The following is a 15695-nucleotide window of genomic DNA, read 5'->3' as shown; positions in this document are numbered from 1 at the left end:
TCGACCTACTTCACAATGTTATGGAAAATACCAAATTTAAGCGTCTGTAAAAAGATATCATATATGCATGCTAAAGAGTATAAACATTCTTAAAATTTATATAAGGTAGTATATAGAGAAATTATTTGTGAAGCTTTCAAATAATAATTTTTAAATTTAGGGTTTTTTTGATTTGATCTTACAACTTTTATAGTTTGTTTTCTAAAACACCCATAGTGCAGAAAAATATCTTAGTCATATTATGTTTACCAAATTACTCTTACTCTTGCCTTTGTAAAAAAATAACTTTCGGATACTCTTTTAGTTGTCACAACATTCAGCATGTAAATTCGAAAGTCTTTATTGAATCAGAATTCCATATTATATTCGTAAAGAATGGCTACTTGAATACGTTTTTGAATGGATACTATTATTGTTCAAATTCCTAGTACTGTATGTAAATTCCTAGTACTGTATGTAAATTCCTAGTACTGTATGTAAATTCCTAGTACTGTATGTAAATTCCTAGTACTGTATGTAAAGTATTAATAGCAAAGATTTTTATTCTTACCTTACGTAATTGATGTAAACAATACTACAGCATTTTCTAAAGCAATCTTAACTGTAGGTCCCAAAGGAAAAAATCTAAGATTAGTGCATCAGAGGTGATATTAATATCGAGAGTTTTTAGAGACTATTTTAAGTAACCTCACGATTAATTATCTTGGCATTTCTGCAGAAGCTTCAACAACACGGACAATGAAGTCTCGCCAGGCAGTGTCACGTGTCAGTCGTGAGGAACTGGAAGACAGATTTTTGCGTTTGCATGATGAGAACATTTTACTTAAACAACATGCCCGCAAGCAAGAGGATAAAATTAAAAGGTTATGATAAAAAGCTTTTAGCTCTTTTTCTTGACTCAGTAAAATTTGAAGGGTATGGTATTTTATAAACTTAATTGAAAACCCCACCTTGAATCTTTTTTGGAACAAGGCAGGATGTAAATAAGTACAATTTTTAAAAATGGAAAATCTTGCAAACTAGAATAATAAACCAAAAAGATAATGAGTGTTTATTATGTCTGAATTTGCTGTTTAAAAGAAAAAAGCTAATAGCTAAGAGTGCCAGGAGTATATCATATCTACAAATAACTTTTGGTTTAATATTTATAGTTTAATAAGCAAATGGCCAAAGCATCTGTGTTTTAAATGTCTTGATTTTAAAATGAAAGTTTTAAAAAGTAACTAACTATTCTAACTTGTTAGAATGCACATTCCCTTAAGATTTGGGGTTTACTAATGAAAACATCACTTCAGTCTCTGGAACATATTTAACTTTGCTTGGGTTATACTAGATTCTATATTGATTTCAAAGAGTACTGTTTCTGAAGAAACAGTATTGTCACTTTTGATTTATGTGCAAAAAATCTTGGCAAAAATGATTTCTTAAGAGTAGATACTCTTTCATTCTTTTTTATTCAGAAATGCTGTGCCTATCTTCTGAAGGGACAGCATTAAAAACAAAGTGTGTTCAGATGTATAATCATGAGCAGGTCTGTATTCATATTTATGTTCTAGGTTCAAAGAAAAGGTGAGACAGCCATTGAAGAATGAAAATAGGGTTTTTCTGCTTAGATTCCATCCTGAGGAGGTGGTTCCAGTTCAGTTTCTACTCTGTGGACTTTAACAACCCACTGACCTGCTATGTGCAAGCCTTTTACTTTGAGTTGGGTTTTAGTCATGATGAGGGCTGTTTTCAAGATTTGTGACTCACTTGCCTGAGTCCTTTTCTGACCATTATCCCACACACATCAGCCAGTCAGAATGAGGCATGTAGTATGCTCTGACCACCTAACAACTTTTTTCTTTGTAAACCTAATTGGTCAGTAAAAGAATTGAATTCACATATTTGACCTCATTGGTAATTTGTCATAGCCAGAAAATAAAAAACAACTTAATAATGAGCCATGTAGTTTAATGGGAAAAAGACTGAGCTAGGAATCAAGTTGTATGTATGCATTCTGTTATCTCTCTGCCACTAGCCTATGGTATGTTCAAGCCATTTAACCTCCTGGAATTTTCTTTTACTTAACTATGAGAGTAATGATCCAATGAACAATATGGCCCAAAAGCTCTAAATTCCTCTCAATCTCACACCACTGACTGTGACCTAGATACATGGGTAGAACTGTCTTTAAATTTATCCTTAAGAAGTAAATAGGCCGGGCGCAGTGGCTCACGCCTGTAATCCCAGCACTTTGGGAGGCTGAGATGGACGGATCACTTGAGATCAGGAGTTCGAGACCAGCCTGGCTAACATGGTGAAACCTCATTTCTACTAAAAATACAAAAAACTAGCTGGGCATGGTGGCGCAAGCCTGTAATCCTAGCTACTCAGAGGCTGAGGCAGGAGAATCGCTTGAACCCGGGAGGCGGAGGTTGCAGAGAGCCAAGATCGCGCCATTGGACTCCAGCTTGGGCAATAAGAGCGAAACTGTGTCTCAAAAAAAAAAAAAAAAAAGTAAATATTATTATTTCCTATAAATGTAGATTTTATAAACTACCTTTTTATTTATTTTTTTTTCTATTTTTTTTTTTTTGAAAGGAAGTCTCACTCTGTTGCCCAGGCTTGAGTGCAGTGGCATGATCTCGGCTCACTGCAACCTCCACCTGCCATGTTCAAGCGATTCTCCTGCCTCAGCCTCCCGAGTAGCTGGGATCACAGGCGCCTGCCACAACACCTGGCTAATTTTTATGTTTTAGTAGAGACAGGGTTTCACCATGTTGGCCAGGCTGGTCTCAAATGAACTCCTGACCTCAGGTGATCCGCCTACCTTGGCCTCCCCAAGTGTTGGGATTACAGCCGTGAGCCACCACGTCTAGCCAAAACTACCTTTTTAAATAAGCAATCAGACTTTGTCAGATCATGTATGATTCATTAATATGATAAAATAATCAAATCCAACAAATGGAATGTATGGCTATTACGAGACAAACACATGCAATCATGTTTCTTGACAAAGTTTATTTGAACATCATTTGAAGAATTTAAAGATCCCCTATTGATGTGCTTTTCCTGCCTTAAAAATTAGGGTCGTTTATTTTTCTCTGGTTGTTAACTGCCTTTTTATATTAAATCTGTGTCTTTCTTCTGAATGTAATCTATATCTCTGTGTGAAAGTCTCTCTGTAACAGAAAATTCAGATATTTAGGTTGACATCTCATTTGTATGACAACCTTACTTTTATGCACAGGCCATTGGGTGGGGCTCAGGACCCTAAACTCATTAAAGGACTAGGTAGGGTATGTAGCCCTCTTGGACTGTGGTACCTGCCCAAATTTCCCAGTGATATATCATTCTCAGAATTAGGTGGAAAAGGAACTAATCCATTGATTATTTTACTAGAGTGTTTGTGGTACTCTTGGATCTTGGTTTTTATTATCCTATATCCTTTATAAAGCATGCTTAATGGATGTGCCTCAAGGGAAGGAGAAAACAATCTTAACTGATTATGTTATGCATAGCTCTCCCTGACACCACATGCTGTAGGCCGAGTAGCCAGAAGTGTAGATAGACATGTATTACTACCGCATTTACAGCGGACTCTGCTTAGGGCAGAAAAAAGGTTGTTCTGTGACATCCCAAAGCTATTAAGGATTTTTTTATTTCACTTTTGTTCCCTTAAGTAAAAGCTTCTGTCCATAACCATGCTAAAATAAAGCAAAACCCATTTAAAGAAAAATGAAGTGTGTTTTATTTTCAATCTCCTGTCTGGGTCTTTATAAAAATAGATTCACTATAAACTAGAATCAGCTATTGAAGATGTGCGACCAATTTTGTAAAGTCTTGAACTTGTGTCTCTCATCAAAGCCACCTTTTCTTTCTTGTCCTGCCAAGATTTTTCCATTCACTGTCAGGCATGTTTTCCGTACGTGTATATTACATCACCCCCATGTGCCCTTTCTGTCTTTTGTTCTTTCTAACCAGTTTTTATCAAAACTTAAAAGAATCAAGATTATAAACTCCTGATATGTCAAAAGCACAATTTATGTCCAAATTTAAAGATAGCATTAAAATGATGCTTTTGCATCTAATTATTTTTTACCATTAAACATAAGTGTTTCTTGAGCACTAAGCAACATTTATTGGTGCATTTTGGTTTCCTTTGGATTTTTCATTGGGCTTTATATGTGTGCATTTATGCATTCTAACATTTTTGTATTTATAGTGTGTCTTAATCCTGGAGAAACTGAAAACAATATATTACCTAAATGCTGCACAGTCTTAACACACTTTTCAAAAGTTTTAACTTACTGTGGATTGCGGATATAACCCACCACATCCACAATCTGTAACTACACTCAACTGCATACAGCATTCCTATATAAGGTCATGCGTTAAAAATTTCAGGAACATATGGAGTAAATATGTGTCCTCTCTTTACTAACCTTAAATGATAAGCCTTAGGAAACTGTTATTTGTCAGTGCTATAAAGCAGATTGTTGCCCAGTGGTTTCAATTATCATCAAAGGATTCTTCACAGGCAGTAATAGTTACATCAAAACCTGAAATTTATTATTCAGGTTCTGCACTGAAGTCTTCACAGTGATTATGTTCCTTTCAACAGAATGCATTTTATGCTGACTTCTCACATTCCTTTTCATCTTTTTATTATTTCCCCAGAATGGCCACCAAGTTAATACGGCTAGTTAATGACAAGAAAAGATATGAGCGGGTTGGTGGCGGCCCCAAGCGGCTGGGAAGAGATGTGGAAATGGAAGAAATGATTGAGCAGCTGCAAGAGAAAGTTCATGAGCTTGAAAGACAAAATGAAGCCCTCAAAAACAGACTGATTTCAGCCAAACAGCAACTTCAAACCCAGGGTTACAGGCAAACTCCATACAATAATGTACAATCTCGTATTAACACTGGGCGTAGAAAAGCAAATGAAAATGCGGGCTTACAGGAATGCCCCAGGAAAGGTAAAACAAAGCTTACATTAAATCTAAACTGAAGTCTTATTAGATTGTTTAACAACAAAAAAAAAAAAACACAAAGTTTTACTTCTGTGTTGTTCATGCTTTTAAGCGTCTTTAGGAAGAGAAAAATAATTTTTTACTTTCTCTTTGATAAAATAATGTCAAAGAAGATTATTTAAGAATCACTATATCAGTCTCAAATTTAGTAAAAACATTCCGCATAACCTTAATGTAAGAGACATGTATGAAACTAAGTAAAATGAGTTGAATTGAGTTTGGGTTGGTTAAATACACTGTACTTAGGCAGGTAGAGAAACTAGTTTGCTTACATATGACCACATTTACTGTATTGAATGATCACATTTAAGTTCTTCATCCAAAGATCATTTCGAAAATTTGCAAAAGTATTGAAATCTTTCTCGTTGGATGGCAGTAGCATGACAGTGGCATGTGCATGTAACCAGAGGTTTAAAAAGTTGAGTCCTTATTTCTCCACTTACTAGCTGGTGACCTTAGACAAGTCTCCTAATCACTGTGACCCTGAGTTTTCTTTACGTGTAAAGTAAAAGGCTTGAAACAAGTGACGATAAAGGTCTCTTCCATCTCTAAAAATGATCATAGGCCAATCACTTTATTCACTTTAAAAATTAATAACCTAAAAGTACCCAAGTTGCAAAGTAATTCAATTGTGTAGAGAAGACTCAATTTAGAACATAAATATTTCTAATAAAAATTTTCAGTTCTCTTCACCCACAGAGAAACTTTATTATAGTGGAACCACAATTCAATAAATATCTTAAGTAACATTTTTAAAATTTCAACTACTAGGAAAGGAAATTAGGTTTTAGTTCTAATTGGTTTTTGTTTGCAATATACTTTACATAAAGACCAAACATTTTTAGGGATATAAAGTAGCATGTAAAACTCTAGTTTAAATTCTTTGAAGAATTAAAACAAAACAAAACAAAACAAAAAAAACCATGAACAGAAAGGGAGAAAAATTTGTTGTAGTTTGCTCTCCAAGCCAAAATGTTAACACTATCTTTTCCCTAGATAGAGTTCTTTTGACGTCAATAAGGCCTCCACACAGGCAGGAGGCAGCTGCAGGATGAAAGGGCTTAGCTACTCCTAGCTATGTGAGATTGGCAGTAGACTCTGAATACAACTAAAGTAAGCATAATAAATTATAAATCAGAAAGTATATTCTGCCACTGCTTAACTTTTTTACTTGGAAGATAATACTGACCTCAGCCTCATTTTCCCCATCTATAAAATGGAGTGATAATAATACAGCTTGGATAAGAGATCAGGAGATGGTAGCTCGCACAATAATATATTTTACCTTTAAAGTGACCTATCCTCTCTGAACCTTAGTTTTGCCATCTGGAACTGGAACTGGGCAAGATGATCTCTAAAGTCTGCAAGATCTTTTATACTAAATAAAAATAATGTTCACGCTAGGCACAATGGCGTACACCTGAAGTCCTCGAGAAGCTGAGGTGGGAGGATTACTTGAGCCCAGGAATTTGAGTCCAGCCTGGGTAACATAGTGAGACACTGTCTCTAAAAATAAGTAAGTCTAGGCCGGGTTCAGTGACTCACACCTATAATCCCAGCACTTTGGGAGGTCAAGGCGGGCGGATCACAAGGTCAGGAAATCAAGACCATCCTGGCCAACACGGTGAAACCCCGTCTCTACTAAAAATTAAAAAAATTATCTGGGCTTGGTAGCATGTGCCTGTAATCCCAGCTACTCAGGAAGCTGGGTCAGGAGAATCGCTTGAACCCGGGAGGCAGAGGTTGCAGTTAGCCGAGATTGCGCCATTGCACTCCGGCCTGGTTGACAGAGGAGACTCGGTCTCAAAAATAAATAAATAAGTCTAATGCCCAGATTTTATATTAAATCTAAACTGAAGTTTTATTAGTTCACTTAATACAAAAAAACACAAAGTTTTGTTTCTGTATTATTCATGCTTTTAAGTGTCTTTAGAAAGAGAAAAATAAGTTTTGACTTTCTCTTTGATAAAATCATAATATTGTCAATGTTAATTAAAATGGCAAGCTAATCTAGTGCTATAAATTGCTGTTCAGACAGGAGAGTTTGCTGGAAGTTTCTCCCTATAGCGAAATTAAGAGCCACAGATCAGCAGACTCTTAAAAACATGACTACATAGTTTAAATTTCTCCTTACATTTGTACTCTGTTGGTGATTCAGACCTTTCTCACTGTTCAGGATAGAGTTCAGGACATGGAAGTGACACAAAACATTAAGTAGTGATGAATACTTTCTTAATCAGTCTTTATGAGTAAACCTGAGGCATCATTACCAAAACTGACACCTTAACAGGCTCTTCAGGACTGCCTTTGAGGCTGAGACAGGCCAGACTTGTCAGGAAAATATCTCAGCCTGGGATGGCTGGCTAAGAACCCTAAAACCCCTCTCTGGTCACAAGCAGCCTTTACCATCAAGCTGCTGTACAAATACTACTGTTTTCTGTTTGTGCCTTGTCAGGATAAAGGATAGAAAGCACTGGCTAAATGTGTGATCAATGTAATATAGAAACAATACTTATTGTGAGGAACCAGTGGAACAGAAATCTTTGTAAAGCAAAGGTTTTAAAATGTAACCATTGGTAGAGAGTAGAATGATAGTTACTAGAGGCTGGGAAGGGTATGGGGTGCTGGGGAGGATGAAAAGACGTTGATTAATGTTAATGGGCACATAGATACAGTTAGATAGATTAAAAGTTCTAGTGTTTTATAGCACAGTATAGTGTCTATAGGCAACAACAGCATACTGAATATTTCAAAATAACCAGAAGAGATTTGAAATATTCCCAACACAAATGATAAATGATCAAGGTGATAGATATCCTAAATACCCTGATTTGATCATTATACATTGTATACATGCATCAAAATACCACATGTACCCCACCAATATGTACAAATACTATGTATCAGTCTTTAAAAGGTTATATAGCCATTGGCAAATCGACATGAGACTGTAAGTTTTAAGATATGTTTTGAGTATTTTTTATTTCCACTAGTAATGTTGAATTTTTTCATGATGTATGTAGGAAAAGTGTAAGAATTACCATTATTGCCAAAATAATATAATTGGCAAATTCTAACACAGACAACTATTTTAATGTTTTAGGGAGAGCCTTTTCTATTTTTCAGGATTACAGCAATAGGTATTGACTGCTTTGGAAAGAGCAAGTAATAGTTCCATTATTCTTGTTAAAATTCTCTTTTCTTTTTTTAAATTTTCTCTTTACTGAGAATATGCAGAGCAATTAAATCTCACTTTTAGAAAGTTAACTTTTCTAAAGAGAATAAATGTGTTGTTTTGTTCTCAATTTAAAAATCTTAATCATCTGTGATGCTTTATCTACCTTAAACTCTAGTATTTATTCTATGAATGTAAAATAACTCACATAATTAAGAATATATCTTATTTTTAACAATGAGACTGTCTCTGCAAAATTGTACATAGTTATTTCTATAAGAAAAAACATATTTTAAGTGCAACAGGGAAATGTTTTATTTAAAGGAATTCTAGTGATGATCCATTCTCAAAGTACCTTTTCATAAATAGGGATTTTTCTTACTGGGTTGGAATAAATCAAAATGCAGAAAACATTTTTACTTAAACATTTAAGGGCAAGGAATATAAATGAGTAATTTAAAAATAAAAAAAAAAAACCCTTATCACAAACACTGGGGAAAAAATCAAGCTTTTATAACCTATTTACATTGTTAAAGCTTGGATAGAAGAGTGATTTATTTCAGAAATTACTGCAGGAGTCTAAATCTTAAGTTGAATAAAATTATTTCTAGGTAATTTGATTTCTACAGTAGATTTGCAAAATGAGCAATACTTGCTGCTGTGTTTTATTTAATGCCTTCTGGTGGCTGAGATCATATATTCCCTTTGGCAGTGTATTTATAATTCTGTGTACTATAAAACACATACCTCTTAATACTTAATAAGAGATTTTATTATAAATACCCTTATTATAGCAAATCAAAGATCCTTCTTTTCTAACTTCAATTTTATAATCATATTTTATTACTTTGTTTTTAGGTATAAGATTCCAAGATGTAGATGTAGCAGAAACTCTACATCCCATGTTTACAAAATATGGCAACACTTTACTTGAAGAAGCCAGAGGAGAAATAAGAAATTTGTATGTGTTCTTTTTTTGGTCACTTGAGAACTTTGGTTATTGATAATGTCTTTTTTTTATCCTTCCCTTTCCTTTATTTTAAACCAAACTGGGCTATATATAAACAGTTTGCTCCACTGAAATACAGCTATGTTCTGTAGGGTAACAACAGATATTGTATAACATGTTCTCAGAAAAATGAGGAAAATGAAGAACTTATCCAGCTGCCTCAATGGAAGGATTTATCGAATAGTCTTCTTTATTGTAATTTTACCCTCAGAGGAATGACATAAAGTCTAGTCAGTTAGAATAGTGTAAGCTTTAAAGACAACATTTTTATTCCCAGAAAATCACAGGTAATTTTTTTAGATCCTGAATCAATTAACCCTTTTCTTGGTTAAAAAAAAAAATAAAGAATTGGGGAGTGGCATAAAAGTTTGGAGTTATCAGATACATATGGATTTCAGATTTTGTTTTCTTGTGAGTCTGTAGCACTGCATTCTTCATCATATCATGGTTTCAAAAAAGTTACTTCTACCATATTTAGCTTACTTTTCTAGTTAATCCAAGCCTCATGGTTTCAGTGTCCGTGAGTCACACAAATGAAGGTAAGGTTCCACTTTAAGCCTTCACCTGGATCATCAAAAAGTAACAATACTTCATGAGAAAGGAAAACATGGCACACAGTATCCTACTTAAGATAGTTGCTTAAGAATAATATGGTCGGGCCGGGCGCGGTGGCTCAAGCCTGTAATCCCAGCACTTTGGGAGGCCGAGATGGGTGGATCACGAGGTCAGGAGATCGAGACCATCCTGGTCTACACGGTGAAACCCCGTCTCTACTAAAAAAAATACAAAAAACTAGCCGGGCGAGATGGCGGGCGCCTGTAGTCCCAGCTACTCGGGAGGCTGAGGCAGGAGAATGGCGTAAACCCGGGAGGCGGAGCTTGCAGTGAGCCGAGATCGCGCCACTGCACTCCAGCCTGGGCGACAGAGCGAGACTCCGTCTCAAAAAAAAAAAAAAAAAAAAAAAAAAGAATAATATGGTCTTCAAATGTTTCATTTTGAATATTTTAAGTAGCAATTACAGTAATGATTAGCCTGCAGGAAAATAAAAGACTAGACATAACCTTGTTGCCTGATGATCACCTGAAAAGCCAGTGTTTATACCAGTTCCTGAGGCTCATTACAGTATGATGCTGCCAGACATGATAGAGTCTGGCATAAATGCTTGCCAGAGACCACTAAGTTATACTTGGCAAATTTCCTGCCACCTCTCTCTGAAGTGTTAATTTGGGTGTTATAAGCAGATGTGCATATATGAAAGAACAAAGGCATATAAATATTCTGAAGACCAGATTGTGGCATACATAGTAGGTGTACTGCACAATAAATACTTACTTAATTGAATCAAACCAAAGTCCAATCCATTGCCCAGGACCTTATCATAAAAAGCAGTATCTTGCATTGTTCCATATGTATTTCCAAATCATCACATTTAATCTGCTACTATTTCACTGTGTGCAGAGGCACTTAAGCTAAATTTTTTAACTTCTGCTTGCTCTTTTTCATGAAGAACTTTCTTTGCACTGATCTTAACTACTGAAAATTTTTCCTCAAACTACAAGTTCTTACAAAGGCCCTTTATTTCAGGGAAAATGTTATTCAGTCACAAAGAGACAAGATAGAGGAGTTAGAGCACTTGGCTGAGATCCTGAAAACTCAGTTGAGGAGAAAAGAAAATGAAATTGAGTTATCTCTTCTTCAGCTTCGAGAACAGCAAGCTACAGATCAAAGGTATGTTAAAACAGAAATATCACTTGGATAAGGTCAAAATTAGTTTAAAATACTTTATCATGTGCCATAAAAGGATAAGTTTATCTAGTCTGTTTAAAAATCATGTTTCTACTTAACATTCTTCATATAAGCCTATGCTCGACCTACCAACTGCTGTCAAGAACTCTAGTCTAAGGACAGTTTTCCCTAACCTGCTGTGCTTTTAAGCAGCTTCTGATGGGTGGAAATCACCCTCATATTGTTTTCTCTGTTCATTTACCCCATTTGCCAAGATTGCAGGAAGTTCTGATACCATTTGATTGTAACTACTGAGAGAAGTATGGGTGACAAGCACTCAGCTGTTGGCATACCTTGTACGTTAAGTCCAGCATTAGTTTTTTCAACCTTAAAAGATGGTAATTCCATAATATGCTACCAGTTTGTAATCCTAAAAAGATCCCTAATATTCCAAGTTTGGATTGTAATCTGTTGGCTGTGATAAGATGACAGTAGGACCTGTAGATAGTATCCTTGCTGCCTTTTCATCTATGACATTAAAAAACATTTTTTTAATACTTTCCAACTTTTAAGTTAAGGGGTACATGTATAGGATGTGCAGGTTTGTTAGGTAAATATGTGCCATGGTGGTTTGCTGCACAGATAATCCCGTCACCCAGATATTAAGCCCAGCTTCCACTAGCTATTCTTCCTGATGCTTTTCCTCCTCCCACCCCTCACCCTCTGACAGGCCCCAGTGTGTGTTATTCCCCTGACCTTGTGTGTCCATCTGTTCTCATCATTTAGCTCTCAGTTAAAGTGAGAACATGCAGTGTTTGGTTTTCTGTTTCTGCATTAGTTTGTGAAGGATAATGGCCTCCGGCTCCATCCATGTCCCTGCAAAGGCCATGATCTCATTCTTTTTTATGGCTGCATAGTATTCCATGGTATATATGTACCACATTATCTTTATCTAGCCTATCATTGGTGGGCATTTAGGTCAATTTCATATCTTTGCTATTGTGACTGGTACTGCAGTGAACATACCTGTGCATGTGTTTTTATAATAGAACAATTTTTATTCCTTTGGGTGTATACCCAGTAATGGGATTTCCTCATCAAATGGTATTTCTGCCTATAGTTCTTTGAGGAATGGCCACACAGTCTTACATAATGGTTGAACCAAATTACACTCCCACCAACAGTGTAAAAGCATTCCTTTTTCTCCATAACCTTACCAGCATCTGTTGTTTTTTGACCCACCATTCTGACTGGTGTGAGATGGTATCTCATTGTGGTTTTGACTTGCATTTCTCTAATGATCAGTGATGTTGAGCTTTTTTTTTTTAATATGTTTTTTGGCCACATGATGTCTTCTTTTGAGAAGTCTGTTCATGTCCTTTGCCCACTTTGTAATGGGGTTGTTTGACTTTTTTTTCTTGTAAATTTGTTTAAGTTCCTTCTAGATGCTGGATATTAGACCTTTGTCAGATGGATAGATTGCAGAAATTTTCTCCCATTCTGTAGGTTGTCTGTTCACTCTGTTCATAGTTTCTTTTGCTGTGCAGAAACTCTTTAGTTTAATCAGATCCCATTGGTCAATTTTGCTTTTGGTGCAGTTGCTTTGGCATCTTTGTTGTGAAATCTTTGCCCATGCCTATATCCTGAATGATATCACTTATGTTTTCTTCTAGGGTTTTTGTACTTTTGGGTTTTACATTTAAGTCCTTAAATCCATCTTGAGTTGAATTTTGTATAAGATGTAAGAAAGGGGCCCATTTTCAGTTTTCTGCATATGGCTAGCCAGTTCTCCCAGCACCATTTATAAAATAGGGGTTGCTTGTTTTTGTCATCTCTGACATTTTATAATGTACGATATTTTATTTCCAATCCTCTTTTGCCATTTTTTGGTTCCTAGTACCTGTTCATTCATTTTCTGCTTTGACATTGTGCTTTCAACAATACTTTATCTTTTTAACATATTCTTCCTTGAATTATGTTTTCCCTTTATGGATTTTTTTCGTTTGTTTTTTTTTTTTTTTTGAACTAAGCATACCCAAAAGTAGAGAATAGTATATTGAACCCCCACATGCACATCACTCAGCTTTAACAACTATTAGCGTCTTGCCAATCTTGTTTATCTGTCCCCTCACATTTATTTTCCTAATTATCCCCAGCCAGATATCATGTCACCTCACTCATAAATACTCAACCTCTATTTCTGTCTGAAAAGGAATTTTTAAAAACGTACCTACCATGCCATTATCATCCCTAATAAAAATCACAGTAGTTCTTTGATATTGTCTAATAACTAGTTTATATTCAAACTTCTGTGAAGATGTCTTTCTGCTGTTCATTTGAATTGGAATCCAAATAAGGTCTACACGTAGCATTTGGTTATAATGTCTCTTTTATTTCTCTGGATTTTTTTTTTTAAACCAGACCTAGTTACTCTATTTGTTTTTCTCCTTTCCAACAAGTGTAATATCATACTTGTATGGCTAGGTTCTTATTAGAAAAACCAAGTAAGATTTTCTAGCTTTTCATTTCAGATTCAGAGTTTATTCATCTTTTAACAAACTAAATGTATGTGGTAATATATAAGGAAACTAAGAAAGGATGCTTAATATCAGACTCGTTAAAAAAAAGTGGACTAAAATATATAAAAAGCTTTATATTTCATAGATTTATCAGATTATTGTTACCTCTAAAAATTCTATTCCTAAAAAACTATGTGTAAAATTAAATTGTATGAGAAATCCTTTATGTCTAGTGACATTATATACCTTTCTAAGTGCAAGGCAAAAGAAACATGAATATTTTCGAGATTCATATTTAAATTAGGGGATGTAATTTGAACTCTGGCTAAAGCATAAGCTTGAATACCTCCGAGTTATTCATATTTCTGTAGGAAGAAGATTTAGATTTGGCCTACTTTAAAAACCAAGAATGGTTCCTTGTGAGAAGCAGTGCTGAAGGACCAGACCTCAACACTGAATATGGTGATCTTAATAAATGCCAGCAGCCATGTTTAAGACACAGTCTGAATGTAAAAATTCACATGGGGCCAAGCTCAAGCTTGGGTCAGTCCCCATCTTTACTCAACCACTGAGTACAAGGTTGTCAAGGATTGCTTTCCCTATTACATTTCTCAAGTTCATATAGAGTAAAGCGGACACTGTGTTGGCCATTCCCTTTTCCAAAGGGATGTGATCATTTAGGAGCTGGTGTTAACTGAAAGGGAAATCCAAAAGTCCTTCAATCCTAAAACTAGAACAACAGAAGAAATAGAGTGATAGACAAGGATACATACTTTCCTACTATAAATATTACCAACAAGAGACACCAACATATACACATAGAAGAGGTAAGTCCCTTCTTAGGGGGCTATATTATTTACTCTGTAGCAGTCTGTTTTTGTCACATCAAGAATTAAAAGCAGAGACAAAATGAGTATTACAGGCAAAGGAACTTTTATTGCAGAGACCAGAGAAATAAATCAGTGTGTCACCTACCTCACTGATTTTATAAAATTGAAAATTTACATGTTATTTGCTTAGAAGGAAAGATACCTATAATGAATAGCATATTGTTGCTTGAAATACAGTTGTTGAAACTGAGGAAATAGCTTAAAATAAGGATCTTCAATGCCTTTTTTACATGTTTACACATAGCTTATAATTTTATATGTAACAGCAATTTTTTTGAGACTAATGGAAAACTTGAAAAAAACATTAGGGAGAATATAAAACTTGGTATAATTTACTGTAGAGAAAAATCACAAAATGGGAAACATGTTTAAACTTTTCTTTCACAGATGCATTATTTCAGATTTGAAATTCTAGAAGCCTGATCTGGATGTTGGACTCCTTGTTCTCAAACATGAACCTAACGTAGTTGTAATCTTCAGAGTGGCAGCGCTTGATATTTATGGCAAAGAGCCTTTTCATAGAATATTACAGAAACTCTTCATAGTATGTGTTTAATAGGCCAGTTTGGTTTGGCATCAGCTTGACATAAACTTTTGGTTATCCAAAGCCCTTAATTGCTTTGAAGTCAAAGCCCAGTGCTGCTCTTTTTTATTAAAATCATGTTTTTTCCTGTTGTTGTGGTCTATTTTGGAAGACTGAGTTGTGATTTTTGCATATGTTCTACATAATGCCTCATTAGCAAAAAATCTTGTATCATTTACAAGTAGCCTGAATGTCTGTGTTGTTTTGAAGAAAAATCCATATTAAATTTAAACAATATAAAAATGCACATTTTCTGCTTATTAAAAAGGCCGTCTTAAATTAAATTCAAAGCAGTAACCAGTGAACATATGTACATGAACATTAAAATCAGAATGATTTTACCATTTATTGACCTTTTTCAACTCCAAAAATATTTATACTCTTACAAATGTGTAACTAGTTTGTACTAAGTGTTTTTTTAAAATAAATGTTAGGGTGTTTACCTTCTTAATTAGAAATCATGTAACTACCATAATGTCCCAGTGGAGGAAATTTAACCCATAAGTATTTCAGACACTCTGACTTGCCTTCTTCCCTTTGGCGGACAGCCGACTGTCAAATCTCGCAACAGAGAGGCCTTTCGCGCCATGCATTATAAGAAACAGTTTGGCTTTAAGGGCTCACTCTTTCCGCTGTGCACAGATACAACATTACTTTCTAGCACTCTAAGTTATTCCCAACTTTTCATTTTGAAAAATTGCAAACCTTCAGAAAAGTGGAAAGAATAGTTGAGCACTCACATAACCTTTCATCTGTTAGCATACTTTTTGAATGGTACA

The 15695-nt window shown here is 35.1% G+C and overlaps 1 protein-coding gene across 3 annotated transcripts in view; it reads left to right on the top strand.

Annotated features, from left to right (window-relative positions):
* Positions 1-15695, top strand: part of RPGRIP1L (RPGRIP1 like) — a 101843-nt gene that overhangs the window by 4908 nt on the left and 81240 nt on the right. For 2 of the 3 annotated variants that reach the window (XM_010358270.2, XM_030924923.1), the window contains 4 exons: positions 719-863; positions 4663-4961; positions 9049-9151; positions 10784-10927. In XM_010358270.2, the coding sequence (XP_010356572.1) occupies positions 719-863; positions 4663-4961; positions 9049-9151; positions 10784-10927 (691 nt within the window). Of the gene's footprint in view, positions 1-718; positions 864-1556; positions 1831-4662; positions 4962-9048; positions 9152-10783; positions 10928-15695 lie in introns of those variants that run through there. The other variant, XM_030924924.1, reaches the window with a different exon arrangement.

The sequence above is a fragment of the Rhinopithecus roxellana genome, chromosome 20, assembly GCF_007565055.1.
Source record: "Rhinopithecus roxellana isolate Shanxi Qingling chromosome 20, ASM756505v1, whole genome shotgun sequence".
Taxonomy (NCBI): Eukaryota; Metazoa; Chordata; class Mammalia; order Primates; family Cercopithecidae; genus Rhinopithecus; species Rhinopithecus roxellana.
Note: the sequence above shows the minus strand (reverse complement) of the source record. Positions and strands in the feature narration are given on the sequence as shown.